The sequence below is a fragment of the Pelophylax lessonae genome (genome assembly GCF_965119305.1).
Source record: "Pelophylax lessonae genome assembly, chromosome: 4".
Classification (NCBI taxonomy): Eukaryota; Metazoa; Chordata; class Amphibia; order Anura; family Ranidae; genus Pelophylax; species Pelophylax lessonae.
This window is the reverse complement of record NC_138771.1, coordinates 88,578,893-88,598,089: the sequence shown is the minus strand read 5'-3', so window position 1 is coordinate 88,598,089 and position 19,197 is coordinate 88,578,893. Positions and strand designations below refer to the sequence as shown.

The following is a 19,197-nucleotide window of genomic DNA, read 5'->3' as shown; positions in this document are numbered from 1 at the left end:
AAAAAGGACATCAATTTAATTTGGGTACAGCGTCGCACAACCGCGCAATTGTCCGTTAAAGTGCCGAATCCCAAAATAGGCCCTGGTCAGGAAGGGGGTAAAATCTTCCAGGGGTTATGTGGTTAAAGAAACTGCAAAAATGCTAATAAAAGGCTGAAAGCTCCAAATGCTCTTAAGCCGTAAGGTTTACATCTACTTAAGGAGTGTGTTTATAAAAAAAAGAAAATGTACATAGCTATTCACCCATTACAACTGCTGGTACCTTTGTTTTTTGCATATAGCGCAAAAGTAAATGTACTCTCCTATTTCTTCTATACTGGGTCTAATGTTATTAATTCATTAAAAAAATAGAGTAGTTTGAGAAAATACTGCATTATGGCATCTAGATGGAGCTGATCATCACAAAAATAAAAACCTATTTCCTATGATCCTGAACTCCATCTGTGGCCATATTGTTGGATTTTTCTGAACCACTCTGTTTTTTATGAAGACATATTATTAATATCTATTATAAATAGAAAGAGAACATTCAGTTGTGCATCATTCACACAGAACGAATGTACCAGAAGTTTTGACAGACAATTACCCATGTCAACGTTTTATTATAAATATACCCCTAAGTGATTGTAAGTTACCCCTATACAACGATGGCACCTATATACACAGGCCAGCCGCCCTTTTTGATTGATAAAGGCAAAAGTAATAAATTATACTACAAATACAGTTGCCAACATATATTTGTAAAATGTGAAAATAGACAGAATACTTTATTAATATTAAATATGCATAAAATATATAACTGTTTCAGACACTACAATACAATGTCAGTGATTCAATCTAGATTTAACACAGACCAACACTGTCACTTATTCTAGGTTAATCACATTTCAGATCTGCAGACCCGGCACAAATGAGCGTGGTTAGTGCTAATGTGCGAGCGGGGCTGTGTGCAGAGCAATGAAGGCCATCTCTAATGAGGTCTGCGATTCATCAGGGTGCATGGACAGATTGTTATTATTGTGAATGTTCTCCAGACAGCGTCCTCGCAGGGTTTGCACCCTGTATCTTTTCAGCACAGTCACCAGTATTGCTTTCATCATCACCATGGCTATGTATTTCCCAGCACAGGCACGGGGACCGAAACCAAATGGCTGAAAGTAACGTTGTGGGACCTAAAAACAATAGGAAAAACATGTTAAGAACTAGAACAATACAATTTGTGCAACGGTGATGATGAGTTCAGCAGCAAATCTAGATAGAGCTCTGAATATTTACTTGTTTTGTCGAAACCCAAGAGAAAGTAAGGGCTGCCTTTGCTCATCTCCTTCTGAAAATGCTTATTCCTTGGCTGTTTTTATTTTTAATATTCTGAGTTGATGATGTGACACAAGTATGCAGGCTGGGAGTTCTGATTCCCATCTTGTTTCATTAGCTGCCTAATTTTATAGGTTAGTGTCTGGAAATAAACTTCTGAAGGTATTAAAGTGGAACTTCACTCTCCCATTCAACATTGATTATTTTTAATCCTTTTGCTGCTACCATTAGTAAATAGATAGGAAAGTATTGTTTTAAACTTTTTTTTTTTTTTTTGCATTTCTTCAGTTACTTCCTGTTTTTTTGCCTAGGAAATTGATGTCATACATCCCAGGAGTCTTCAGAAGGGGAGGAGGGGTTTTCTCAGCTAAGCACACTCTTCTGTATGCATGCTTGAGCTAAGAACAGGAAGTAAAATGCTACATTAATCAGTTGCCCTTACTCAAGATGGCCATGGCCAGAAATGCTAGTGGGTGTTTTTCAAAGTGATTTCTCACCAAAATAAAGCATGGAGACATGAATAGAAGGGGGAGTATAACAAAAAATGTGAATCAGCGCTTATAGAATAAGTGAAAAGCTGCTAGCAAAAAGAGTGCAAAATATACACACACTAAAACATCAAAAATACAATAAATTGCAGCGCTCAAATAAAATAAAGTGCAAACATATTATAGTGCATATAATGTATAAAGTGTCCCATTAATAGGTTATGAAATAAAAAACAATTAATAAAGTTCAATGAAAGATTCATTCTTTCAGTGTTCTTTAAGTGTTCATGCTCAAGTGTTCATTGAAAGTGTCCCAGTGCAATGGAACATCGTAAAAGATCACACGTGCAGCTGTTTCCTCCACCGTTTAAGTGAACTCACCAGAGCCAAATGCTGTCTATATTATAGGACAGCAATAAGGTATGTGTCAATAAACATCATGGTCTTGGGAAGCCTGGGTTAGCGATGACATCAAACTATAATATAGACAGCATTTGGCTCTGGTGAGTTTGAAATTCACTTAAACGGTGGAGGAAACAGCTGCACGTGTGATCTTTTACGATTTTCCATTGCACTGGGACACTTTCAATGAACATTTGAATGAATCTTTCATTGAACTTTATTAATTGTTTTTTATTTCATAACCTATTAATGGGACATTTCATACATTAAATGCACTATAATATGTTTGCACTTTATTTCATTTGAGTGCTGCAATTTATTGTATTTTAGAAGGGGGAGTATGCTTTCAATATTAAAAAGTGTTTTTGGTTTGTGTTGCTCAGATGCAGTGAAGATCCGCTTTAAGCACTTATGCCCCGGAAGGTTTACCCCCCACCCCCTTCATGAGCGATACGGCGCTGCATTACTTTAATTGACCATTGCGCTGGCCTACTGTACCCAAATACAATTTATGTCCTTTTTTTCCCAAATGTAGAGCTTTCTTTTGGTGGTATTTTATCCCCTGTTTGTTTTTTTTATTTTTTGCGCTATAAACAAAAAAAAGACAGACAAATTTGAAAATAAAAAAACAACCTATTTTTTTGTTTATGCTAAAAAAACATAACCAATAAAAAAAGAAAAAGTAAAAAAATCAAATATATTCATCAATTTAGGCCAATATATTGCATTTATTGATTAGTTTGTACAAAAGTTTTAGCATCTACAAACTATGGGTTATTTCTATTAATTTATTTTTTTACTAGTAATGACAGCGATCAGTGTTTTTTAGCGGGACTGCAACATTGGGGCAAACAAATTGGACTCCTAACTGACACTTTTGACACTTTTTGGGGACCAGTGATACTAATACAGTGATCAATGCTAAAAAAAATGCACTCTCACTGTACTAATGACACTGGCAGGGAAGGGGTTAACATTAGGGGTGACCAAAGAGTTAGGTGTGTCCAAGGGAGTGCTTTCTAAGTGTGTGGGGGGTCGCTTAACTGGAGGAAGACAGGGATTCGTGTTCCTGCTTAGCAGAAACACAAGATCTTCATCTTCTTCTCTGGCAGAACAGCGGCTCGCCTTGTTTACATAGGCAGACCGTGGTTCTGCCTCGCCTGTAAACAGTCGGTGGGTCCGGGTGGACATCGTGTCTGCCGGACGCACTGATTGGCTCCCACTGTGCCAAATCAGCCCCAGACCCTGTGCACGAAATCATGTACAGGTACGTGATTTCACGCAGGAATGCCACCCTACCGCAGTATGTCTGCGTGTAATAGTCCTTAAGTGGTTAAAGTGGTTGTAAACACTTACACGCCAACAAAAAGTGACTGGCCTCAAATGATACACAGAGACAAAAAAAAATGCCTCCCACATAAGTTTTACCTGTTTATCTGCAGCCATCTCTCCTGTATAGTCTCTTAAAGTACACATTTTACACAACATTTATGAGCTTTCAGCAGGCAAGGGGCGGGGTTCTGTCACACACTGCACAGCACAGAGAAGAGAGCTGAGTGTAATCTGATATGTGAGTGGAAGGAAGGAACAACCCCCCCATTGAGTCACATAGTGAACCATGCACAGCAGAGGCTGCCAATCACCTTCTGTATGCAGGATGGGGAGTGGGGCTATCTCCCAGGATTGTTTGGTGTCAGTATAGACTCTTAGAAATGACTCAGATAATGGAGGAATGACAAAGCAGACAGAAATCATGCTTGGTGATTTGGATAGAGACAAATACACATTATAGACTGATATGCTTTGTCAATTTTTTTTATTTCAGGGGTTTACAACCACTTTAAAGCTGAATTCCAGGTATGATTTGTAAGGAAAGGGCTTGTTCTGTTTGTGCATTGCTAAATATGTCCCATAGCTGGTAACTAGATAGTTTAGAGCAATCTTTCTTTCAGTCTATGAATGGAGGAAGGGTGGATGAATAAAAGGTCAGCTTTCTTCATCGATAGATTATTTTTCATTCATAGAAGCTAGTATAGCTTCTATGAATGGGGGGTGCAGAAAGGGCGGGCATAGTTGGCACATGACAGGGCATATGCAGGGCCTTTGACTCCAATAAACTTGCAGTAGTGGATGATTATGGCAGTGGGGGTAGGGAGGGATCGGAGGACAGAAGATTTCAATTAAATCTGCAGGCAGCAGCACAAGGAACACATGATTGCAAGTAATGTCCCTTGTATGGATTTTGTAAAACTCATTTTTTGAATTTAGTAGGTTTTAAATAATTTTTAATTTTTTTTATCATCAAAGTCCATACATTTTATATATTGTCCAGACCAACCCCCAGAAGACGTCACGTATGACGAAACATGTAGGGCATGGTCTATGGTGGTGACGACATCATGTTCCTTGGCTCTGGTAGGAGGTAAGCTGATACCCCTCCCGGAAGCTGGGTAAAGGGAAACGAAGCCTGCAGGAATGCCACAGCACTACCTGTTGTTCAAACGCCTGAGTTTTGCCAAGTCTACTGTGAGTGCAATTCCTTTTGTTCTTTTAATAAATGGTTTACTCTTTTAATGCACTATCGTAGCTTCTCCTCTCTTTTTATCCTATGACTGTGACCATTTTTAATGTTACTGGATGAAGGCTCCATTGATCATCTGGTCTAGTCATTTAATACTGATTTGATCTGTTTAGCATATTGGAGGATATGGGAAGATCCCTATCTGGATAGATGTGACACCTGTTTTGACCACCTATAATCTAGTGGTCCACTTGCTCTGGTAAGGAGATTATTGTATCACAGAGGGTGTGAAGTGTCTTTCCTGACTTTCCAGTCACCCTTCCTCCCTATCCGGTTTGTGGTTCCTCTGGGATCGGTGGTGTCATCTACCCTTTCTCTCTCCTGGATTTGATCACCTTTTATGGACTCTCCATGAATTTATTTATTATCTATTTTTTTTAAATTTTCTCTACAATCATGTTGTATTAATGTTTATACCGCTATTAGCGTTGCACTAATTTTATATTATTTTTATGTTGGAAGCCCGTATTGCTATTCCAAGTGCTAGCAGCTCCACTCACCAGCGCAGTGTTTTATTTGTTTGTGGTATTCTATATATTGTCTCTTTATTGTAGTTGCATCCTCCCTCCTTTAACATTACAGGCACTCTTTCTTATGAGTTTAAGTGTATTTCCACTTTTGCCATCACATTTGAGAAGACCACACTATATGTGTTCTTATTCACCCAGCATACCTAAAAATGACTTACCTTTTGGAAATTTGTTTGGATCGGGCCTCTGTGTACACTGCAAGCTACTCTTAAACAATTTCATAGTGAGCCTGTCCCCAAACTAGAGACACACTGGGGGTGATAGAATCTGGAGCAGTTGTGCATAGCAAACAGTCCGCCGATATTAAAAATAAAAAATAAAAAATGCCAATTGGGGAGAACGAAAGGGAGAGCTGATCCTGGGCAGGTGCACAGGGTGCATCATGCCCAGAGGCAGAGGGTAAGGGGGGAGCAAGCGCCGCCGGATTACACAGAACGGGAATCTCCCGCTTACCCGGCTGTCGTTGTCATACGAAGTCCTGTCTCCTATGATAGACAGCACACTGGTCCAATGCCGGGACGTGTGATGTCTATCATAGGAGCTGGTCCAGGAGACAGGACTTCAGATGACAGCGAACGCCGAGTGAGATGGGCACTGATCAGGCTGCAATCATGGGCACTGGTGAGGCTGCATTCATGAGCACTGGAGAGGCTGCATTCATGGGCACTGCTGTGGCTGCATTGATGGACACCAGTTAGACTGTATTGATGGGCACTGATCAGGCTCCATTCATGGACACTGGTGGGGCTGAAGTCATGGGCACTGATGAGGCTGCATTTATGGGCACTGGTGAAGCTGCATTCATGGGCACTGGTGAGGCTGCATTTGATTTAAAAAAAAAAAAAGTTCTGAGCTACTATTATTTAGCTTCAAACTTTTTAAAAAATGTTCTTTCTTTCTTAATTTAAGTTTTTTTTCCTGAAACTTCCCTCTTAAAATTAAGGTGCATGTTATATGCCTGTGTGTGTTATACGCCGATAAATACGGTAGTTGCAATGCACAGCTGCTCCAGATTTTGGCTGCTCCAGTTTTGATAAATTCCCTTACTGAGTTTCCCATCATAAGCATACAATATAGAAGCCAAGCTTATAGATCTTTAAACCTTTTGTTGGGTCAGACAGTGTTAAGTTAACAATTGATAATGAGATCTGCCAGCACAGAACAGACAGGGTTAATTATTGTTATCATTATCTCTCCAGCCCCCTCATAAACATTACAGTGAAATGAAAGGTAAGTAGAATTTTTCGGTTCTGGAGTTTCCAGAAAAGGGCATTTAAAATAAATTTCTAGATATCTGTTTATTTTAACTTATGCCTGTGAATGGGAACATGTAACAAATATAAAGTAGGTGTTATCCCAATTTGGATGCAAAATTGGAAATACAGTTTAAATCTCTGGTCTGATGTACTACAGGAAAGAAGGGTGCAATAGCAATGAGATGACTTCAATTTTCTGATCAGTATTATTATATCCTTCACTATTACACACAGTATGAAGTGATTGGAATTCTTCCATAAGAAATACATCTCTAAATGTAATTTGTCTATCATGTCTTGTAATTAAAAAAACAATTAACTGATAAATGAAATGGCCTTTTATAGGAATGCACATTCATCCACATATTTATAATAAGGTAGCTAGATAGTTACATAGTAACTAGTAATAAAGGGTTTATCCAGAAGATGAATGGAACACAAGCTACCTAATGTGAAGGTAAAGATAAAAATCAACTTCAAAAGATAATTTTAAAGCAAATATGTACTTGAGAGCTTGTTTCATTGACAGGAGTTTATTCAGTGGCTGTACACTGGCAATCATAGGGCCCAAAAATAAATTTGGCGTGGGATAGGGTGTATGCTAACACTGTTAGCAATGTGGTTATTATAGAAGACCTACATTATCTACAAAAACAATTTCTCAATTTTGCGCTTCTTTTTGTAATGTATTTTTTCTTCATGTAGAGTTTTTTTGGCTATATTTAAGGTAGTTCCATTCATTTAGAGACATATTTTTAAAGTAGTGGATGTGATTTAAAAAAAAAATTCACAGGTGGTGAATCAATCACACTCATTTCTTACACAGTCAAATGGAAGATTTTCCTGTAGTACATTTTTGGTGAATGTCATATCCACTACTTTATAAATACACCCCATTAAGTGATTGTAAAGTCAGAAGGTTTTTTACCTTAATGCATTCTATGCATTAAGATAAAAAGCCTTCAGTGTGCAGCAGCCCCCCTAATACTTACCTGAGCCCATCTCGATCCAGCAATGTTGCAGGCGCGTCTCGGCTTCCCGGGACTCTCCATCCTAATTGGCTGAGATGGCAGCGTGGCGTTATTGGCTCCTACTGCTGTCAGTGAGCCCATGGGGAGAAAGAAGGGACGGGATGGGGCCGTAGCCCCATGTCCGAATGGGTATAGGGAGCTGCGATTCGGCTCAGGTGCCCCCATAACAAGCTGCTTGCTGTGGGGGCACTCAACAGGGGGGAGGGGCCAGGAGCACCAAGGAGGGACCTGAAAAGAGGAGGATTTGGGCTGCTCTGTGCAAAATCACTGCACAGAGCAGGTAAGTATAACATGGTTATCTTTAACATAAGAAAAAAAAAAAACTTTAATCACTTTTTATCCACTTCCCGACCACCCACGGCAGTTTTACTGCGGCAGGGTGGCTCTCCGGCGCAAACCGACGTTAACCTATGTCGGTCGCGCGCGGGAAGCTAGGGGGCGAGTGGGGCAGTGGGGAAGCCGATGCACGGGTCAGGCAGCTCTGATTGCTGCCTGACACCCACGATCGCTCCCCGCTGAGAGAGAAGGACAGGCAGCTTTTTTTTTTTTTGAGAATGTCATATTGCAGAATGTGAAAAATATTGTTTTTTTTTTTTTAAATTGTTGCTCTTTTTTTGTTTATAGCGCAAAAAAAACAATATCACACAGCTGATCAAATACCACCAAAAGAAAGCTCTATTTGTGGGGAAAAAAGGACGTCAATTTTATTTAGGTACAGCATCGCACGACCGCGCAATTGTCTAATAAAGTAACGCAGTGCCGAATCGCAAAAAGGGCCTGGTCATTAAGGGGGCAAATCCTTCCGGTCTTAAAGTGGTTAAGGTTTCTTGCACACTCCAACCTAATAAAAAAAAATTTCTAATAAATAATGCGGAGAATCGTGCAAGAAATATAATTGAAAAAGAAATGCACATGAGTGCAAGAAAAGAAGATTCCCAGGCCACAAAAATAATTTTCTGTAGCAACATGTGAAATTGAAGGTTTGGTTGGTCAAATTTTGAAATCAATGGTGGCACCGTCAGATCACAAAACAAAATTTCCTATTTTCGAAAAAGAAAATTTATGGTGGTATTCAACCCATGTATGGCCTGCATTAGTGCAAATACGCCCAAACATGCACCTTAGTGCTATACAGCCCATTCTCAAGTTTTTTTCTGCTACGGATGTCTAATGTTCATACATCCGCACTGTTTGCAAGTACGCTATAGGGTTTTTTTTGTATTTGTGCATCTGCTCCTTTTGTGTATGAGTATTACATTTTTATTAATTAATTTATTTATTGTACTTTTTTTCCACTGCCGGTTTTTTATTTCATTTTTGGCACAAGAACAGATTCAGGATAGTTGAAAGAAGTTTTTGAACCTTCAGGAGTCATTAAAACCCCATTACGTCCTTAAAAACCATCAAGAACAACTTCCCCACTGAAATCGAATTGAAATAAAAACTTTAGATTTCACACATCTCCACAAATACCTCCTCTAAAAATGCTGAAATGTCACAGAGGCAGCACAGGAATCCTGGTCAAGTCTTTTACATTACATTACTTACTTTGTTACTTGGCAAAAACAGCTTTAATAAAAATAAACTGTTTGCTAGGAAATATATCTGTCACAAGATGCAATTGTGATCTCTATGTTCTCATTGGGTTTCTAGATATACATTAAGACCAATACGTTGGACGTGTTTACTGCTAAAAAAAAATACATAATAATAATAAAATAATGAAAGAAACCATGGAAAAAAGTTACATTTGGAGAAAATGCCAGCAAGTAGGTTTTTATGGCAGAGGCTTGATTTACTAAAACTGGTTCACACAGAATCTGGTGTAGCTGTGCATAGAAACCAATCAGCTTCCATGTTTATTTTTTCAAAGCCTAATTGAACAAGCTAACCTTAAAACCTTAGGTAAATCAACCCCCATATCCCTCTTCCACCAAAAAAATCCTTTATCCCTGCCTTCTTGCAAAGTTTTTCTAATTGTACACTAAATGCCTGTATGCTAAGCTCAGTGTATAATCCTGGCATCTGAATCTGTCAGGAGTGAGAGCTGGCTACCAGGACTGAGTAATTCCCATGTGCATGTGCAGGAGTTACAGCATCCATGGCTGGCCAATGGAGAAGATTGGCAAAGGCAGAAATGGAGCAAAAGGGTCATTGGACCATGCATCATTGGAGGAGGGCTCAATGAATGGAAGATCTGGCATAATGTTCATACTTGCATATTATAGTAAAGAGCTCTGGTTGTGTAAAAAATTGATTTTTGTAAAATCTTACTGTAAAATCCTTTTCTCTTAAGCTCATTGACAGACGCAGTCCTCTTGATTAATATCAAATCGGGGTTATACTGCCCTCTACAGGAGTAGGACACTAGGCAGAAGGAAAACGTTCTGGCCACACCTTAGGGGCAGTCCCAGAGGGTATATCCTCACTCTCCCTGCTACAGGATGTCAGTTATGTCACAAAGCAGTGTCAGAGAATTTAACCCATCCCAACTCAAAAGTAGAGGGGCGGGTACTGCGTCTGTCAATGAGCTTAAGAGAAAAGGATTTTACGGTAAGATTTTACAAAAATCCATTTTTCTCTGTCGCTCATTGACAGACGCAGTCCTCTTGATTAATATCAAATCGGGACGTCCCAAAGCAGTGCCACAAATGAGGGGTGGGATAACAGAAATCAAAATTTAAATCCAGAAGGCCCAACCGGTGCCGACTAGAAGTCTTAAAGGCTCATCAAACCAAAGGATGAGACTCAACTGAAAACCCAACAGAAAAAACCCTCGAGGTAGACCAACGGTCTCCTCAAATTGCGGCCTGCAAAACCTTGCAGCCAAAAGAGGCATCCGACGATGCCATCACATCAACTTTATAAAATTTTGTAAAGGTATGAACCGACGACCAGGTAGCCGCCTTGAAAACCTGGACCACTGACGCCTGATGGCGGAAGGCCCAAGAAGCACTAAGCTCCCGAGTGGAGTGCGCCTTAACAGGGAACGGAGGATTCCGACCCTTAATAGAATAAGCCTGTACCACCGTCTGTCTGATCCATCTGGAGATAGTCGCGGCAGATGCAGGCAACCCCTTTTTGGGGCCATCCGTGATCACAAAAAGTGAATCCGTTTTACGAAACGAGTCCGTAGTTTTCAGGTATACCCTGATTGCCCGAACCACATCCAAGGAATGTAACGCAAACTCCCGAGGATGACTGGGCTTAGGACACAGGGAAGGTAATACAATATCTTCATTCAGATGAAACTCTGAAACCACTTTAGGAAGGAAGGATGGATTCGCACGAAGAACCACCTTATCCCTATGAACCACCAGATATGGGGAACGACAAGATAATGCGGCCAGTTCTGACACCCTGCGTGTAGAAGTGATAGCCACCAAGAAGGCCACCTTCTGCGATAACGTAAGCAAGGGAATCTCCCTAATATCTTCAAAGGGAGGTTTCTGCAGAACCGACAACACTAAATTAAGATCCCAGGGCGGTAAGGGTGCGCGCACTGGCGGAGCCAGGTGTCGCACCCCCTGGATGAAATTCCGCACCAAGGAATTAGTAGCCAAAGGTTTCTGAAAGAAGATTGCTAACGCTGAAACCTTACCCTTGATAGTGCTCAAGGACAGTTTCTGCTCAACCCCCTGTTGCAGAAAGGCCGAGATTCGGGTCACTGAATAGGTACGTGGAGGAAATCTAAGAGATTCACACCACGCAATATAAGCCTTCCATGTGCGATAATAGACCTTGCTGGAAGTCGCCTTCCTTGCTTTAATTAGAGTAGGAATAACTGAAGCTGACAATTCCTTGTCCTTCAGCACCTGGGTCTCAATGGCCAGGCCGTTAAAGCCAGCGATTGTAAAGCAAGATGGAAGATCGGTCCGTGAGACAGCAGATCCTCCTTGAGAGGAAGTCTCCAAGGAGCGTCCGCGACCAGCCTCACCAAGTCGGCGTACCAGGCTCGACGAGGTCAGTCCGGAGATCCCAGGATGACTGGAATTCCCTCCACCTGCGAAGAAGTTTCGGCAGTAACTTGAGAGGATGGAAGGCATACCGTAGCTGATACTGCCCCCACGCGGCGACCAGCGCGTCTGCTGCGTCCGCTAGAGGATCGCGGGCGCGAGCTGCAAACCTCCGCACCTTCCTGTTGAGCCGAGATGCCAACAGACCCACATCCGGGGTGCCCCAATGAAGGCACAACTGGTGAAATACCTCTGGATGAAGAGACCATTCCCCTTGATCCAGAATCTGACGGCTGAGATAATCTGCCTGCCAATTTTCCACCCCCGGAGTGAATATCGCGGAGGAACAAACCGTTCCGCCCACTGAAGAATGCTGGCCACTTCTATGTCCGCCAGGGCACTCTTGGTGCCCCTTTGGTGATTGACATAAGCCACAGCCGTGGCATTGTCCAACTGGATCCGAACCGGGCTGCCCTGGAGCTGCTCGGTCCAGTAAATCAGACAAAGTCTGATCGATCTCAGTTCCAACACATTTATCGGAAACCTGGATTCTATCGGAAGGAGTGACTTCCCCCGGCTGAGCATTGGAGACCGAAGCCACCAGACCAGAGATTCCCTGGTCCGCTCGCTCAACCGGATCTGATTGTGCCGGGAATCGGGATTCCGATTCCCTTAGAAAAGAATCTCCTTTAGGAGAATTCGGGTATGAGACTGGGCATACGGTACTGCCTCTAAGAAGGCCACCATCAGTCCCAGGATCCTCATGCAAGTCTGAAGGGAAGACCAGTTGACGGATAGTAACATCTGAATCGTTCACTGAATCTTCCAGCTCCTGGCGGGAACTAGGAATGATCTTTGGGAAAAGTGAAGAAAACGTTCTGCTCAAGGAATGGTAACTACCGCTCCCTGTTGCATCAAGTCCATTACTGCCCCCCGCAAAGCTTTTAAGCGATCCGGGGATAGTTGAATGTTTGAAGGGAAGAATCGCACCGGTGGAAGTGATTGACACTCGATCTTGTATCCCGACCGTATGACCTCGCGAACCCCTTTGTCTGGGATTCTGGAAAGCCATGGATCCGGAAACCGGTGAAGACGTCCCCCCACCCCAGAGATGGGTGGGGGCGCACCTTCAGGCCGTATTGGTTTTATCTTCAGGTTTGGCTGAGCCGGACTTTTGTTTACCCGACCAGCGCCCTTTGAAACCCCCTGAAGGGGCTTTGGAGCCCTTATCGCTCGCCCCAGCGGAACGAACAAACTTTTTATGAGCAGAAAAGGAAGGTCCTCGCCTGTTATGAGGTCCTTTACCTTTAGCAGTCTGTGGCAAAAAAGTGCTCTTGCCCCCAGTGAGATCCTTTATAATCTCATCCAAGGTGGCCCCAAACAGGCGATCCCCTTGAAAAGGAGCCTTGGAACCTTGATCCGCCGACCAGTACTTTAACCACAACACGCGTCTGAGGACCACTGCTGACACCGATGCACGCCCTAACAAGGGAGTGGCGTCCAGGGCGGCGTCACAGACGAACTGTAGTCCTTGTATAATCTGCTCCATCAAATCGGATGCTGCCGGGGGGATACTTCTCCCCTTTAAGTCACGGCGTAACAATTTGGCCCATTCTGTCAATGTTTGTGAAACTAAACCAATGGCAACCACTGGCCTGAAGGTTGACCCTATCAGGGAAAAAATGGAGCGGAATTCCACTTCCACTTTTCCATCCACCGGATCCCTAAAGGACGGAGCGTCCTCCAACGGGATAACAGTGGCTTTATTTAGTCTGGAAATCGGTGAATCCACCACTGGTGGTACCGTCCATTTTTTAAGGAGGGATTCCTCAAACGGATAGCGCCTAGCAATGCGTTTGGAAATAGCAAGGGTTTGTTTCGGACGATCCCATTCCTCTTTAATTTTATTACCAAAACATTTGGGCAAGGGAAAAACCTTCGCCATCTTGGTAGGCTTGCTAGTACCAAAAGGAATTTCAGTCTCAGCTACCTCTGCCGGTGTAACCTCAAGTCTTAAGGTTTCCCGGACAGACACAACTAGTGTGTCCACCAACGCTTCTTCTTGTGCTATGGCGGAGGCAGAAACGTCCTCCTCACTGTCTGAGGAGACCGTACCTGAGACAGCAGCCCCAGAAGAGGGACCTGCAGCTGCAGTGACCAGCTCAGAATCCGTATCTGAAGTATCAGATGAAATAGGGGTAGGCGAGGGGCCGCTTTCTTGACCCCCGTCCCTGACAGGCCACCTCCACCCGGGATGCCAAAGACTCCAAAACTGCTGATAATGCATCAATCACAAGTGGGGCACTGGAGGGTCCTGCGGCCACCTCGAGGGGATCAGGTGGGGATACATGTGTGGCAGGGTCCATGATTATTCAAGACACTTGCCAGCAAACAAAAAAAATAATTGCAAAGAAAAAAACTTTTTTTTTTTTTTTCGTAGTCCCACCAGCGCAACAGCGCCCCTCAGTGTTACCTGCTTGGACCCCACAGAGAGAGAGAGAGAGAGAGAGAGACCCCAAGGCTCACCACCTGATGCACAGAAGTTTCTATCAACCTGCTCCCAGCACTGTCTGTTACAGACAGGAAGTCTTTGGCTCGTTTTCCCGGGTAAAGGAGGCGGCTCTGCCCCTTTAGACGCCTTCCGGCGCCTCCCATACTACTCCTCGAGGTGTTTGGTCATCTCCAAAATGGCCGCCCCCATGCTGGAGACACAAGGCTACGCCAAGATGGCGGCCCCGCGCGACCTGCGGGGAAAATGGCGGCGGCCTGTGGAAAGATAGCAGCGGCCTGTGGAAAGATAGCAGCGGCCTGCTGCGGCCTGCGGAAGGTAGTCATCGGCCTGTGCGGCCTGCGGGAGGTGTACGGCCTGTGGGAGGATGGCGGCCTGCGGGAGGATGGCGGCCTGCGGATGGCGGTAGTCCAGGCACAGGCATCGGCCTGTATTGCACCTTATGTATCAGGTAAGATGCTATCACCCTCTTACATGGCCATCCTAACAGTAATGCCAGCCACTGACTTCAGTCATGGTCCCTTACAGTGCCCCTCATACAGTGACTTTCGATTGTCAGCTCCCAAACCAAGCCTTCCGGTTCCTATTCACTAAATCACCCTCAAGAGGGGGATCTGTGACACCTGTTATAGGATAGAGGGGGGATCCAGGATTATAAAGACCCGGTCATCCCAGGGAGGGGCCCGCATCCACCCACAAACCCGACAGGGGGAGAGGGGGGAACATCTTACTCACCATACCGGAACCGGCGGGCGCCACTCCTGACAGAACCCCTCTCCACCGAGGTGGGGGGGCTGTCAACCAATACGGACGCCGTGACTCAGTTTACAACTGGTCGTCGGCGACCAGGCGAGACGTTTAACTCGCAGGGTCAGTCCCTGTCCAGTGGGACTATGTCGCGGCCGACCCAGCGCGGAGCTAGGGCCTGCACGCGCTCGTAGGCTGACTGGGGTGACCACTGGATCTTAACATCCAGCCCGTCGCCCAGTTTCAGCATACTTGCTTGAAGATCTCACAGGAACAACTGGAAAAAAAGCTGCCTAAAAAAAAGTTTTTCTAAAAAAATCTTGCCAGGACCAAAGATCCCAGCAAGGAACTTAGGTCCTTACTCCTAACTAGACAGAAAAAACTGACATCCTGTAGCAGGGAGAGAGAGGATATACCCTCTGGGACTGCCCCTAAGGTGTGGCCAGAACGTTTTCCTTCTGCCTAGTGTCCTACTCCTGTAGAGGGCAGTATAACCCCGATTTGATATTAATCAAGAGGACTGCGTCTGTCAATGAGCGACAGAGAAAATAAGGTTCTAGAATACAACTAGTTGTGGTATTTTCACATCTTAGTGAAGATGCTGAAATTTCACCTTGCAAAGTACACCCAAAGAAGAAAAATGGGATCCCTGTAGCTGCACATCCCTGTGGTCCTATGGCAAGGGTGGGGAACCCACGGCCAGGGGGCCGTATGCGGCCCTCTAAGTCATTTGGTCTGGCCCCCCTTGCAGCTGAGTCTGTGTCTCTCAGCTGATCTGTCAGAATGGAGCCGATGCTTCCTATATAGTTTCGGCTCCGTTCTGACAGTCTGAGTGAGTCACAGGCAGAGTGATATCAAATGCACTCCACCTGTGACTAATACAGGAAACATCGCCTCTTCTTCCAGCGAGGCGCCGCTGCTAGCCAGCATTTCCCGCCAGCAGCACACACAGCAGTACCAGCCAGAGCCAGCAGTACCAGCCAAAGCCAGCAGTACTCACAGCAGTACCAGCCATCTGTACCCACCAGAAGTACCAGCCAGCTGTACCCACCAGCAGTACCAGCCAGCTATACCCACCAGCAGTACCCACCAGCAGTTCTTTCAAAACTTTCCACCACAAAGAGTCGACTGCACTCCAGACTAACCGACGCAAACCTGGAAAACCAGTTGCAAGTAGCAACATCATCAATACCAGCTAACATCACACACCTCACCAAAGAGAAGCAGTTGCAGCCATTACATTAGGGGTGAGTTAATTAAATGTTTGACCAAATATAACAGGCACAATTTTAAGTTGATAATTTTTTACGGCCCCCAAATGATTTTATAAATACCCAAATGGCCCTTGGCAGAAAAAAGGTTCCCCACCCCTGTCCTATGGTCAGTATGTGAATGGAAACCTCAGCCTGGATTCCCACCAACTGGTGGACCAATGCCACCCCAACCCTACCCCCCCTCGCAGTGCTCTGCGCTCCATGCCCACCCTTTTTTGAAGCCATTTAGAACCTCAGGCTCTTTTCATGTGCTTAAAAAAAAAAATATTGAAATCCATGCGTCTGGTGCCCCTGCGTGTAGATCAGGGACCGGGCGCATGGATTATGGGGGCGGCCGCCACTGGTTGCCACTCTCATACTGACCATAGGGCCACAGGGATGTGTGGCTACAGGGATCACTCCTTTTTCTTCTTTGAGTCATAGCAGGAGCTTGGACGAGATTCATCCCATGCCGGCATGGCATGCCAATAGTGCAAGGAAAATACAGGGGAAAAAAACAGAATTTATGCTTGCATGTGATTGGATTATGGATGTGTGGATATCCCTTTGATTTTCTAAATCAACCTCGAAATGACAGATTTTGTTTTTTTTTATATATCTATGTACCGTTTTATCAAAGTTTTCCAGGCTGAATTCATTTGGCTTCGGGAAGAATTCAACTTTATGCATGCGGCCAATGTTCAGAATGATGTTAGTTCCTTTCTTCACATAATGGCCATCGATTACATCGTCTTCCAAAGCCTTGCGCATGACCAAGTCTACCACAGGCTGGTACCTCATGCTTTCATAGATGAAATTATCCAGAACTTTAAGGTTTGGCATGTCACTACTCTGTACTTCCCGATCACCTGGTGATATAAACAGAAAAAGTGCTGATAATGTAATAACTTATTTAACACCTACGGCATTTATAACAAACCCATTGCTAAAGATAGACTGAGGACCTTATTACATTCAGTGGAATTCATTAAGAGTGTCCTTCAGTCTTCCACACTACAAATGTTGATGCTGGTGACAAATTCATATACAGTATCTGTTGGAGAGAGGTACAAAAATTTGCAGGCCAGCACTGCATGCGGTGGCACACTGATACTGGAGTCTCCATACAGGCACGCATCAACAGTGCAGTTGAGGTTCTCGCCTTGCTTCTGTAGTTCTGTAGTTGGGCCAGTGGAGCCTGACGGGGATACAGAGACACAAATAATGATTGTGATTGACAGCAGGCAGTGGGCAGAACCATTGCCAATAGACAGTCTGCTATTGGCTATAGAATCTTGGCACTGCCCGCTGTCAATCAAAAGGAGTAAGCAAAGCTGATGAAAAACTAGTCCCTCAGCTTCCAGATCAGGCTCCACTCACTGTCAACATCACTGGTTGCTAGAAGCCTGTTGGCTATGAAGCCTACATCATCCTTAACAACCAGTGACAGGTAGGAAGGGGAGGGGTTAGTGGCGGCAAACTTGCTGCTCTGCTACACAGCAGCATACAGAGACAGGCACTATGCCTGTCTCTGTACACCTAGTTTATTCGTTATTACTTACATTTTCATTATGTACGAATTGGAGGTAATTCTTCTTAAATCTGGTTTAGCCATAGGGACTTTTTTTTTTAAAGCGGCACTATTAAGAATATATTGCAAAAGTCGATAAAGCTACCTAAACTGGCGTCAGGGCTTTTTGAATCTGGCAAAGGCCATTTTAAAGGGCCATACCACCAGAAAAAGTGTTATAAGGATTTTTTTTTAAATTCCTCACATAGTTTCTGTGGAATTGTTAAAGGACGGTAACTTAAAGCTAGACTTATTGAAAGACTCCCTACACACACCAACACCATTGCCTTTTAGTAATTGTTATCACTGGTCTACTAAAGTGACAATTAGTGCTGCTCTAGGATACATGGTAGTGGAAAATCTCTACTGTCATTCCTCTCATGTCTAAATTCAAACACAGATAAAAAGAACATTGCCAATATAAATAGTTCCCACATAATGAAACTGCTTCTGTCATTATATATTCATTTAGCAGTTTCTTTGAATGCACTTTATAAAACGTTCTTTTTGCTTCACTTTAAAACTTTAAAACATGCAAGGAAAAAAACATGTAGAATCAACTATTTTCCTTTACTTGTTATTACTTTCTTGGAAATATTTAATCCTTTTTCATTTAAATTGAGCAACCCCCGATGTTACACTCCTTAAATACTGGCATTTGCCAGAAGGGCTTTTTTTTCTCTACTTTTTACTAGGGATGTAACGATATCAAAATCTCACGGTACGATACAATTTCGATATTGACCTCACGGTACGATATTTATTGCGATATTGTGGAAAAGCTCACGGTATTGTAAAATAGCTCATGATAGTGTTTGTGATGATAATAGCGAAAAAATACCGACATTTATTCTGCTTTTGCCAGTCAACAGGCAATTTATTGTTGTATTTATGGATCCATGACAACATAAAACACTGATCACATAGTGCTTTTAAAGTGCAAGTTGTAGTCAGGAACATCAATATTCTGTATAGTAATATTTGGTTGCATAACTGATTCTTCTGTGCAATGTTCAAGTTAAGAAGCAGCTAGAACAATTGTAAACAAATAGGCAATTCCCTTTAAGTGCAAACAAAGATCAAGTTAAGTCAGGTTTAAATGTGCAAGGCAAATAAAGACAGCCCTTTAAAACTGGTATTTAGGAACATGACTTAAACTTAAATAAAATAGTCAGTCAAAAAGCCTTTAAAAAAAACACTGACCTATCATTTAGCTTATGTTCACGTTTTTCATCAGAAAGATCAAAATATCTACATTGCAAGATAAAAAAATAAAAAAACAGTAAAAAAAATCCTTAAACTCTGGTCTATGTAGTTAACAATGATTTGTTCCGCGGGACTGTGTTTATTCCTCTTGCTTTTTGACGGACACCTGTCCTTTTAATATTGTAACCCAACCACGACGATATCGAGACACGTTTCCCACCGCGATATTGCGATATCGTCAATATCGTTACATCCCTACTTTTTACGCCAGGGCTGTATTTAAGCCCCAATCTATTACTGCATTGGAATGCTATATACATAATTAAACACATATATCCTAATTGTAGCGGTATA

The 19,197-nt window shown here is 43.2% G+C and overlaps 1 protein-coding gene across 3 annotated transcripts in view; it reads right to left on the bottom strand.

Moving 5' to 3' along the window:
• Positions 1-518: 518 nt before the first annotated feature.
• The window catches only part of CYP19A1 (cytochrome P450 family 19 subfamily A member 1), a 161,612-nt gene continuing 142,933 nt past the window's right edge, over positions 519-19,197 (bottom strand). For all 3 annotated transcript variants that reach the window (XM_082252824.1, XM_082252823.1, XM_082252825.1), the window contains exons 9-10: positions 16,695-16,936; positions 519-1,172 (exon numbers count right to left, since the gene is read on the bottom strand). In XM_082252824.1, the coding sequence (XP_082108950.1) occupies positions 927-1,172; positions 16,695-16,936 (488 nt within the window). In that variant the 3' untranslated portion in view covers positions 519-926. The remainder of the gene's footprint in view (positions 1,173-16,694; positions 16,937-19,197) is intronic.